We start from the raw sequence: 12693 nt of genomic DNA, 5'->3' as shown, positions 1-12693 counted from the left end.
AAAATTAGTCAAAATTCACTTTTTTTGAGATATGGAAAACAGATGTTTTGGTGCTGACAGACCCACAGATGTTATGCTGTTATGAGGCACTGAAAGAAATGTTGTAGGAGAAAGAATTTGAAAGGTGAAAGCTAACATATGCTAACTGTCACTAGCTTTGGTACATGGAATGTTCCTTCAAGCTGTGTGTGCTTTTGACAGACGTTTGACTGAAGGCAAATATACGTCATATACAGACAGACACGCACCTACATACACTGTCGTATTTCGACACACCATCCGAGATACAAAACAGACACACGGCTCTACAAATGAATCTATAGCATCGAACGCACACACGTACATGCACGCACACCCACACACACACACACACACATACACACACAGAAAAACATCTGCATATACAGATCCAGTCTGTTCTGGATACCGACATTATCACATCAACAGAATACAGGAGAAGAACAAAAATTATGCTAACCACTTTGTCCTCCTTGAGTCCAGGAAGCAGTGGGGAGTGACAGGCAAGCAAACGGAGAAAGTGAAGGGGGGGGGGGGGTGTGAGGAAAGACAAGAGAGAGAGAGAGAGAAAGAGTGTGAAATTTTAGATTGAAAATAAATGGTGAGAAATGGAACAATAGAGAAAGTGTGGGAGAAAGAGGGAAGAAAAGGGAGGGGGGGGGTTGAGAGGAAAGGAAAAGGAGGAAGCGTTATTGAACAAAAAAAAAAAAAAGAATATTCTCTCTATCCATCTGCGGTGACAAAGGCTGCATTCCAAAAAAAAAAAAAAAAAATCATACTCTAACATCTATTAAGGTGTCTTTCAATGGACACCACAGGACAGAAAAGTCTAGAAACTGAAGAAACAGGGAACAGAAAAAAAAAATTCTTTTCTGACACTGCACATGACATCGGTCAAAGATTAGGACAGTGAGTGATTATGTCTCAGTGAGGTGTGTGTGTGCATTACATCAATTATATAACATGTATATTTCATACATGTAGCAACGGACTGTACAACACCACACTGGAAGCAGAATGACTAGGCAGTTTGTCAGAGACCATGATGCCTGAGCTCAATTCATGTCAGAGCTTCGATCCAAAACGTCCCCATCTAATATACGACGTGATCGGCCTGGTATGTATTACGTGTCCAATAATATATGGTCGTCGGACACGAGAGCTAAGTGGCCAGTCTGAGCATGAGTAATGTTGTTATGACTATGTGCCTGTGAGGCCCCCTACAGGTGGGTGCTGAGTACTGCATGCCTGAGAAACATCCCCAGATTAAGCTTTAAGGTCATTTCATACGAACTGATACTAATCCAGGACCACTGAGGTTGCGGAGTTATTGTTTGTTCGGCTGTCAAAGCAAAACAAAACCTGTGCTAAGTTTGTTTAGCAGACGCTGAATATCTTGGTAGTGATCAGGGTCAGTATTTTGTGGCACTTTACCAAAAAAATAATCCTTAGTTAGTTGGTACAGGTCACTCTAATCTCAGCAGAAATATTTTGTAAGAGAAGTATGTTTCTGATTTGTATTGCACTGCATGTCAACAACATAAACTTAGTCTAAGGGTATTATAAATGCCAGAACAAAGCACTGGGCTCGAGGGGGAAACATGAGTAAGAAAAGAGAAACATTTATGTAATAAAACAAAGCTCACATTCTCCTAATCCAATTCTTCCAGATGACTGGAAGTCCCAGACAAAAGTGGGAGAGAAAACTTTAAACTAGGGAGAAGAACAATCAGAACACATTTTTCTGAGTTCTGGAAACATGCACGCATGCACACACGCACACGCACACACACACACACACAAACTCACACGCACACACGCACACGCACACACACACACACAGACACACACACACACACTTACACTCACACACATATACACACATAATTAATATTATTCATAGAAGTAGTCATTTTAGCAGAAGTAGTCATTTTAGTATTAAGAATAGTTTATTTGACTGTCCGTTTCGCATAAAAAAACTCATCATAAATGTACTCTAATATAGCTCATTTGTGTTCTGTCAGCGTACATTACTTTACACCTGAGAGACAATAGTGAGGCTGTATCTGGCTGTGTAACACCTGTAATAACATAGTAATTAAACATTTGTAACAGTTAGCTAAAATAAGTGTGACTTTAGCTTAGCTCTGGGCTGTAGCTCTGTCTCTCTTTCTCTCTCTTTAACAGCGGGGGTCCCTGCCTAACCGGGCAGGCCGGAATGGTGGCAGATTGTTGCCTGGCTTGCCCGGGGAGAAGAGTCCATTCTCAGGTAAGACAGCCAGGCAGGGGTGCCTCTCTTTGGATGGGGTAAGAGCCTAAAATATCACACTCACGCTGTTCCACTGGAACCTATCCCATCCTCCTTCCACTGACAATACTGCAAAGTCAGACAGTGCCCCAGCAGAGCGGAGCAGAGCCGAGAGCCTTCGCGTCCTCGCTCCTCTATCGACAGATTCGGCTACTAGCTGATTCAGGAACATGTTTGTTATTTTAAAAGTGATGCCTCAGACTGGGCGTCTATCTTTACAACACGATCTGGAATCAGTAGGTATGGTCACAACTGTCACAACTGAAGGAGATGGATACGCATCGAGGTGAGACGTTTTCTCTGTCTGTGCATGTACCTACGCAAACCTCGTGGCATTAATTCATGGTCTCTCGGGGTCATGTCGTCAATGAGTACTCACAGATTGACAGGCACAACAACGATGAACCCTACAAGCTGAACAACACCTTTTTATGAGACTGCTCTTAAACAACACTGATTTTACATAGTAACACACACAAAAAGTCTAAAGCTTAGCATGGAATCACAGCATTTTTGAATGGCAGTAAAGCATTATAGACTCTTATACTGCGCGATGAAAAGATGTTACCAAGAGTCCATATAGGAGTGTTATGGACACTTAACTGAAAGACAAATGGGGAAAAAATGAAGAATGCGTTAGACGTATACAAAACACAAACAGATGGAAATGATCGTGAGGGGGACAGTGGTATGAAGGTTAAGGCAGGTCCTCACGTTGTTGGAGCGTAGGGACACGCGCCCACCGCAGCGGGCACAGAATTTGGTTTGGCAGTAGGAGCAAAGGTGCCCGCAGCCGTCGGCAAACTTGGTCTTGCGGCAGATGCCACAGGTGGGCGCGTCATCCTTGTGGCCTGTCTGTTGTCTCTTGGTCTCCGCTCCAATCTTACGCACCTGCTCCTTGTAGCTCTCAAACTGCTGGTGCAGCGTCCTGAGAGAGAGAGAGGGAGAGAGAGAGAGAGAGAGAGAGAGAGAGAGAGATAAACAGGGAAGAAGAGAGGATAAGACATAGATAGAGAGAGAGAAAAAGTGAGAGGGAAAGAAAAAAAGAAAAAGAGAGAAAGTTGGTTGAGATTTATAACAAAAATCATTCATAAAAAAAAAAAACAACTGCCTTCCTTTGGGTCTCTGCTTTTCAACTTCTTTCTTGCGACAAACCTGAAATAAGAGGCTGGCTTTGTTGAAAGGCGACAGCATGTGTATGTGTGTGTGTGTGTGTGTGTGTGTGTGTCCAAGTGTGTGCATTTACACACAGCAGACTTTCGAATCCTGACCACATTTTGGACCCCACTCCGATATCTCTCAGATGAGAGCAGAAGAGAATTTAAGTTATTTTGGATTCAGAAATACTGCAGGCAATTAACGTCCAACATGAAACACATCTATAAGCATATAAAATGCAAGGTTAAGCAATGTTCCTCATTGAATTTCACATCTCTCCACTTGTGCTACTTTCACAGTAATGGAAATAAACCATTAATGAATTGCCAGTGAGGCTTGCTTGTCTGGGTTAAAAAAAGACGGAGCTGCGTTCCCAAAAACATTTCTCAAAGGAATAATGCATTAGCATAACGGTCGTCTCATCCAAAGGAACAAGCTAGTGGTTTTAATCAAAATGACAGTATCTGGATGGCTCTATTTTCTGAGAGAGAGAGAGAGAGAGAGAGAGAGAGAGAGAGAGACTTTCCTTACACCATTAAAAAATACATCACTTAAACTTATGAAAATGTGTACTGCTGCATTCATTATGTTTAAATGTGGTAAAACAGAAACATAACAGGATATAAAAAAGCGCACATCAGGACACTTTTTCCCTGTTCAGAACAAAGAAAAAAAAAACACCAAATCAACATGCAAAAAGAAAAAAGAAATTCTCTATTTGCGGTTCTCTTGCCTAAGGCGGTTCCTGGTTAAGAACGAATCTGTTTCCTTCAGGTTTTTGCCTGTTCGCCCTCTCGATAGAGCTGTCAAATCCCTCAATGCAGAAAAAAAAATAGCTTCCAAACCAAACAAAAGACAAGTTAAAAGGAGCATCACCTCTTTTTCAGACGTACTGCCATGCCCTTTAGTCTGCACTCAACGTCCCAAGAGTTCAGAGCAATTCAAACTCATATCCATCATCCATAACGTCTCGCTATCTCTCTCCATGGTCGGGGGATGTGTCTAGCCTGCTCTACCCAAACACGAAGCTTCTCCTGCGGGAGCGGACAACAGAATGTGGGACCATGGGAAGCTGGAAGGTGAGAGAGACTGTGGAAAGTCTTGGCAGGTGGAGGTGGCGTTGCGTAGATGGGATTAAGGCGTTACGTGGACTCTTCATCACCTCGTGATGACAACAACGTCATTTGACACGATAATGACCAACGACCAATCGAAATGGCACGACGATTTCCTTAGACTCTCCTTTAAGGACCACTCTAAGCAACGCAATCATTTTCTAAGACTCTCCGTTAACAAGAGGTTAAGTATTAACAGCTTGGTCTCAAATTTTAATACGGTTCTCCAATACTTCTGTAGTTATATAATAACTGTCTAGCTTTTGTGTATATATACCAGAATGAATAGGGTCTACACAGCGACTGCAATTATTTGTAATAACTAGTACTACACCTATAAAATCTTTACAACAAATTGTATTTCTATACAACACAAACTGAGTTTAAGTTACATAATTAAACTGGAATAGGGTATATGGATTATAATAATTACAGATATATAACTGCACAACTCATACAGTTATTCTGTAATTACTGCAGTTTAATACAGACTTTATACAATTAAACCTGATTAGATGTTCTCATGGAAAAAGGCTTTTTCATGTTGAATGCTTTGAATCGCATATTTTCAAGTCAAGAAAATAAAAAAAAATGAGTGACCTCTGCTAATGGAGAATATAGGGTAACCAAGGTTTTCACAAAAAAAAAAGACAAAAAAAGGTCTCACTAACCTTGAACACTAACATCAAATAATTTCATGTCTTACCAGAGCTGTAGTGTGCATAGAATGACCTGCTTAAATTTCCGTAGCCCGTTAAAACAAGAAAACTGATCTGATTTAGGACCAGAAAGACAAAAAAGAAAGAAAGTAATTTTCGCAGCTTTACTGAGGCGCGCTCAGAGCTTTCCAGAACCGCCCAGTAACACTTCATCTCAGCCAGAAGATGGCCGTGACTGAACTTTGACCTTTTCCGAGTGCTGTTGAAGACAAATGAAAAAAAAAGTAGCTCTGGGGTCAGATCCCTCACCATGGGAACAGCTGTCGCCAAAGCGAGAGGCCACAGCCCAAGTCGTCATGGAAACACAAGTGTGCCAGCATTTCCACTTTTCTCACAAAGTAAACCTGTTCTAGTTCACAGTGATGAAAACATTAATGCCAGCATCTCTCAGAAAAAAAAAAAAAAAAAATGCCACAAGAAAAAACGTGTGCGTCAAGCCATCGTTTTCAGAAATCATTCCACAAAACGAGGGAGAGCGACCGGTTTAATGAAAAGTGATACAAGACTAAAGTTGAAATTACTTCAGTTTTTACATATTTATTAATGAGGATTCCTTCTGTATTAGCCCAAACATCGCTCCCTACTTTTCCCAGCGTAGGCATTATGTAGGACGGTTCCCAGTGTGTCTCTGTCACGTTTTAGAACGACGCGTTAAGTTCTCTGTCATGTGTAGACTATATACTGATCGCATTACATTTGTAAGAAGCTGTTTGCTGTGCAGCAGAGATGGATAAATAACAAAGTCATCTTTGTGCGCTGTTTTCCTGGGAAGCAATTAGTCCCAGAACACATTAGTTCCCAGAACCAATTAGCTTGTTATGTGTTTAGTGTCAAAGTTCATATAACAACTATGCCCATTACTTCAGGCACACATGAGCCGAAATAGACGGCTATAAAAGGGATCTGGATGTAGATTCCCAGGCTAGTAGTGTCTGGTTGACCCCTAAATTAACCACAGGATTGATTTTTCCAAAATAATATGACTTTATGTTCTTTATTGAAAAAAATGAGAAACTTGTTTAACTTGACTCCATTTTTCTCTGCAAGACCCCCAGCAGGGATCTCCTGTCCAAGTGCATGCTGGGAGACAGCATATGGTACTAGGAGCTCTCTGGGAGGCAGATACGCTTTTGGGCCAGTCAGCTAATGATGTCATTTCCTTTTTTCTGCTTACTGTTTCTCCTCTAACCCCCTAATCAGTCAGGGATAAAGCAATACAATCTGTTTCTCACTCTCTGAAAGACTATGTTCAGCATTGTCTATCTATCTATGTGTATATGTAAGGATAGATAGATAGACTTATAGATATAGATATAAATATAGATATATATATACATAGATTGATATAGATATAGATATAGATATAGATATACATAGATAGGTAGATAGATATAGATATAGATTTATTGATTTAGATACACCAACCCATTAGTTCATAGAGAGAGTGTTCTGACATTTAAGTCCGGGCCAGTGAACTGCCATTATTGCGAGTGTATAAATTTCCAGCCAGTCTTTCCTTATGGCCATCAACCTAAAACACATCAGGTCCATTATTTTAGCTTTCCAGCTGGGACGGTTCCAACAAAAAGATTTCTCTCTCTGCTAGACGCTTTTGCCAGTTTGTCTGTTCTGCTTCTTCCGGTCTGGACGACACGAGCTTCCTTCAATGTCTGACAGGCCCTTCTACAAAAAAAAAAACAACCTAAAAACACTCCAGCATTCTTCAAATAGCTCCACTCTCCCTGCAGACTCCTCTGTTTTTCATATCACTGAACCAAAAGGAACTCTGCAGAATATACACAACAACTCCAAAAGGAGGAGAGAGGAGGAGGAGGAGGTGAGGGAGGAGGAGGAAGAAGAGACATAGAGTTAGTGAGTCACGGGGGACACAAGAACTCTTTTTTTTCCAAACAGAGAAAAAAACCTTTGAGAACTTTCTGAACTCCTCTTTCCCTCTTTTCTGAGTCAGTCATGTGACGAGAGCCGTCCTCTCTCTCTCGTGGGATTGGAGGAGAGCTAGGGGATGCCCTCATTCTGCCAGCAAACCAGCTGTCATGTCGGAACCCCCTCCTAAAAATACACCCTTATGAATGTGTGTGTGTGTGTGTGTGTGTGTGTGTGTGTGTGTGTGTGTGTGTGTGTGTTTGTGTGTGCGTGCGTGCGTGCATGTGTGCGTGTGCGTACGGTGTATATTTGCAGTCATGACTCAGTTAGATACTTGTGTAGAAAACTTTAGAGACTAAATCCAAGAGCATGTTTAAAATGAACCACAAACAGCAAAACTGTTCTTCGAGATGTGAAATGAGCAACTTCTCTCTCACAGGTCAAAGTAAACAACCAAAGTTTGGAGGAACTCTTTCTTCATCTTTCCCTAACCTTTGGAAAGAATATGTGTCACATCAGACTTTAAAAGTATCATTCCAAAAGCAAGAAACCTCTACTTCCACTTCTATTCATCCCTCTTTCTCTTCTCTCATTCCGTCCTTGTTTGTTTTTTTTTCCCTCTGCTCTTTACTCAATTTCACAGGGTTGCACTTCTGCCTTAGGCCTCAAAATCTCTCTCTCTCTCTCTCTCTGCTTCTCTCTCTCCCGCTCTCTCTCTCTCTCTCTCCCTCTCTCTGCTTCTCTCTCTCTCTCTCTCCCTCTCTCTGCTTCTCTGTGTCTCTCTGTCTTGTTCTCTCTAACTCTTGCTCTCTCTCTCCTCTCTTCCTCTCTCTCTGTCTCTCTCTCTCACTCTGCTTCTCTCTGTCTCTCCATCTTGTTCTCTCTAACTCTTGCTCTCTCTCTTCTCTCCTCTCTCTCTCTCTCTCTCTCGCTCTCTCTCAATGCCTAACCCAGCTGGTAATTAGTGCCATTATGAATACAGTTCTGGAGGAGGTGGGGGAGAGGGAGGGATGAAGGGGTGGGAGGAGTGGAGAGGAGAGAAGAAGAGGCACTATTTCTGTCTCATCAGCTGATTCTCCACTGACGCCTCACAAGAGTGCATCTCTCTCTCTCTTTCTCTCTCTCTCTCTCTCTCTCTCTCACTTTTTTTTCACTCCTTTCCCCTTTTCTCCAGATTGGTGCCCAGCATTGGTGAGAAGAGGTAGGGAAAAAGCCTCCATAAATATTTTCGAATGCAGTTCAGACTGAGTATTCATATTACGAAGCTATTGATAATTTTGTAGATATTATCATAAAATATATATCAGTAAATCATTTCAGGAAAGCGTCAACCAACACTAGTATAATCTAAAACAAACAAACAAACAAACAAACAAACAAGCAAACAAACAGAAACGCACATCTGCTTGGCAACCAAGCCTATGTCATTTTGTAGGAGAAAAAGATTCACGTTGACTTGTGTTAATAGGGAGTCCATGGTCATTTCCAGAAAGGTCTTCATTACATTAATGTGAGAAAAAGTCTGTGAACTAAAATCCAGGTATCCAAACTGTTAGCACATTCATCCTAATATCTCAGGGGTTTTTTTTGTTTTTTTTTTTACAGTGCAGATAAAAGTAGGAAATAACAGAAATTGCATTATCGATCCAAGTAATGATAATTCACAGCACAATGTCTATTCTTATCCAGCTAAAACTCATTCTTAAAGGCAGAGAGAAAAAAAAAAGAAGCAGGGATATGGAGGGAGAGAGAGATGGAGAGGGTGCAGAAATGGAGTGATATGGATGGAGAGAGTGCCTCAGCCACTAGACTGATGAGTGACCTGATGCTCAGATAAGTGGATATGGAACTCCCAAGATACTGCTCTCTCTCTCTCTCTCTCTCTCTCTCTCTCTCTCTCTCTCTCTCACTCTCTCTCTCTCTCTCGCTCCCTTTGTCTTTTAATGTGGAGATTCATTTAACAGCCAAAGAGTGTCATATGTCATCACGTGGCCAGTGAAATGAATGAGGGCTTTCACACAGAGTGATTCTGATTAAAATACTAATTCTAACACTGTTGTATACTGAATGCACATGTATGACACAGCACCATACTCTATACTTAGAAATTCTCAGCACCCTACTCTATATTTAGAAATTCTCACAATGGATCTGTAGATCAACAGAGAGAGAGAGAGAGAGAGAGAGATTTACGTCCAGACTGAGGGTGTGAAAGTCGGATCAGTATACTGTTGAAGTGCAGAAAGTAGAAAGCAATTAGAATCAGCACACACACACACACACACAAGCAAATGCATGTTGAAGGATTCATTTGGCAAGCTCAGACTCATGATGTAGATGGCTAGTAGGTCTGGTCTGATACTGCCTTGTTTATTGTTGATGTTGTGAGGGTTTTGTGTATTTTTAGACTGAGTGCCTCTTTGAAATGGACTCTGTAACTGCATATGACTTCGTCTCTCTCTCTCTCTCTCTCTCCTTCTGTCTGTCTTAAAGTTTAATAACAAATAGAACAATGTACCCATGCCACAATTTCCTTTAAGATAAAACACACACACACTCACTCACAGACGCCATGTGATTTAAGTTACTTGTACCTTTGTTTGAAAAGTAATCACCGACACACACACACACACACACTCACACACTCACACAACATAATAATTTTTTTCATCTACACAGTCTTTTCTATCAGACAGTATCTTTGTCCATTTCTAATATTATAATATTATCGAGCAGAGTGACCAGGGCATTGTCTGTGGGAGGTCTGAGACTCCAGTACGACAGTCAAACCACCACTCTAGCAAGGCAATCCAGAGGTTTCCCAGACCAGTCCAAACACATGCGCACACATAAATACACAAACCGAGAGAGAGAGAGAGAGAGAGAGAGAGAGAGAGAGAGAGAGAGAGAGAAAGAGAGAGAGAAAGGAGTCCTGGTTAGCCCAAGCAGAATGCCTTTTCATAAAACTTTCATACTGTTGAGCTCTGGGAGCGCTAAACAGGCTGCTAACCAGTGTCACACACCACACACACACACACACACACACACACACACATGCACATATACACATGCGCGCACACACACACACCTTGCAATGTACTGGCTCTCTTCAAATATGGCATGTATTAAATAAATAAGGATTTGTCTCTATCCTGGTGTGTGTTTGTGGGTGAGTGTGTATGTGAGTATGTGTTCGTGTGTGTGTGAGCATGTGCGCGTGTGTCTGTTTGTCTGTGTGTCTGTGTGCGTGCACGTGTGCACGGGCGGGTGTGTGCATGTTTGAGCGTGTGTATTTATGTGTGGGTGTGTGTGTGTGTGAATGGTACCATCTGTTCTTATCAATAGCTTAGATTGGTGATGGGGCTTTTTATGGCCTGAGCGGCATTTGGACAACATGTAGACCACTGTTTTTCCAGGGCTGTCCTTGGTCAAGCACATTCTAACATGGTCCCATGCTTACACTCCAGACTGCACTAACTGACTGTGCATGCATTAACAGACAAGTCATCTCATGTTTGTCAGTGAGGCTTTCAAAGAAACAATTTTCTGTCCAGTGAGTCTCCAGGGATGAATTTCAAAATCCCTGAGTTGTGTGATTATTTTAAAAAATTACAGAGTATCTCAAGGTTAATGTCTATATTTCAGCAAGAGTCAAGACAATATTAAAAGACAATTATGAATGAAAAATAGCAAAATTTCCACAGAATACCAGGTAGTCTTTCCAATGAGGTAAACACACTGGCAGAACGGAGTGGAAAGGTGTACGGATTAAGTAATGAAGAGTGATTAGCTTTTAAAAGCATGGGAAGAGATAGAAGAAAATAGAGCAGACTGCCCTGTTCACACACACACACATACACATGCACACACAGTGAACATACGCACACATAAACACATCATCTGCCTTGGTTCACACCTCCTCTCTCTCATCACAGAAAGTCTTCATGGGGTTGGGTGACTATGTTCAAAATTAAAACTGTGGTTCAGGGGGAACATGTGGTACACACGCACACACACACACACACACGCACACACACACACACACACACACACACACACACACACAACGAAGCTCCCTCAGGCCCCTCCCTGTTTCTTATTATTGTCCAGAATCATAGCTTACAGAGACCACCAAACAACAGGCACAACAACACTTCCATTTGTCTGATTTATCTTTCTCTACTTTTACACTCTCTCTGTCTCTCTCTCTCTCTCTCCTGCTCTATCTCTCCCGCTTTCTCTCTCTCCCTCTTTGTCTGATCTCTCTCTCTCTCTCTCTCTCTCTCTCCCTCTGTCTGTCTCTCTCTCTCTCTGTCTGATCTCTCTCTCTCTCTCTCTCTCCCTCTGTCTGTCTCTCTCTCTCTCTCTCTCTGTCTCTCACTGTCTATGTCTGTCTATAAAAGACACACACACACACACACACACACACATACACATGTGGAGATGTTAAACACCCACACACACACACTGTGAACTCACTATAAGTCACACTTCCAATTAAAAGAGCTGAAATTCAGGATAGGGCGAACGAGGGGAAAAAAATAAAAACAGGTTGAATATAGATTGAGAGCATCAACAGAAGCCAGCGAGCTGAATTTTTAAATATTTCAGCGACTGCTTCCAAGTGTGAGCTATTTTCAGCACAGATCCATAATTCAGTGCTAACGTTTTTTCTCTCAGAAGCCTTGAAACCTTCCTTTCTATTTAAAAAAGACAGATAAGGGGGTGCGTGCACACACACACACACACACACACACACACAAACTAAATGTTTATCCACATGGCTGATGTGTGGGCCATGCTGACCGTGTTTATTCTTGTTGTCTTCAGTCTGTTTGTCTGATCCCTGTTTCTCTGTTCCAGTTCAGAATATGCTTGTAAACTCAGTTTAAATGAATGGATTTTCCTGGGAAGGACAGAGGGAAGGAATACAAGGTGCTTAAACAGAACTTGTATGCGTGTGTGCGTGTGTGTGTGTGTGTGCGTGTGTGGTGTGTGTGTGTGTGTCCTGGGGTCAAATAGCAGTGGTCTAGTGTAAATGAGCTAAGTGCTGCAAAATATAAAGAGACCAATCAGAAAGCAGGGATGGACTGTGCCTGTGTGTGTGTGTGTGTGTGTGTGTGTGTGTGTGTGTGTGTCTGTGTGTGTGTGTATGTGTGTGTGTGTGTGTGTGTGTGTGTGTGTGTGTCTGTGTGTGTGTGTGTGTGTGTGTGTGTACTTGTATAGCTATCCTTGTGAGGACCAGTTTGAGTTTCAGACCTTAGCAGTAAGGACATTTTGGGAAAGTGAAGACATTTTGGCTGGTCCTCACTTCTTCAAAGGCCTGTCTGGGGGATAAAGACTTGATCTGCGTCTAAAACCGCGTGCTAACGTACTACACAGTAGGTCAAAACAGTACGCCACCGTTAGTAGTATGTCCAAATACACAGTATGCATAAAGTAGTATGTGAATAGTACCCGGATGACGTGCTGCTTCCGTTGGAAAAACGAA

General features: G+C 41.9%; 1 protein-coding gene across 1 annotated transcript in view; it reads right to left on the bottom strand.

Moving 5' to 3' along the window:
* Nucleotides 1-12693, bottom strand: part of rims1b (regulating synaptic membrane exocytosis 1b) — a 52188-nt gene that overhangs the window by 33818 nt on the left and 5677 nt on the right. The window contains 2 exon segments of the mRNA XM_030780599.1: nt 479-490; nt 3041-3254. Of these exon segments, the coding sequence (XP_030636459.1) occupies nt 479-490; nt 3041-3254 (226 nt within the window).

The sequence above is a fragment of the Chanos chanos genome, chromosome 7, assembly GCF_902362185.1.
Source record: "Chanos chanos chromosome 7, fChaCha1.1, whole genome shotgun sequence".
In the NCBI taxonomy this organism is placed as follows: domain Eukaryota; kingdom Metazoa; phylum Chordata; class Actinopteri; order Gonorynchiformes; family Chanidae; genus Chanos; species Chanos chanos.
Note: the sequence above shows the minus strand (reverse complement) of the source record. Positions and strands in the feature narration are given on the sequence as shown.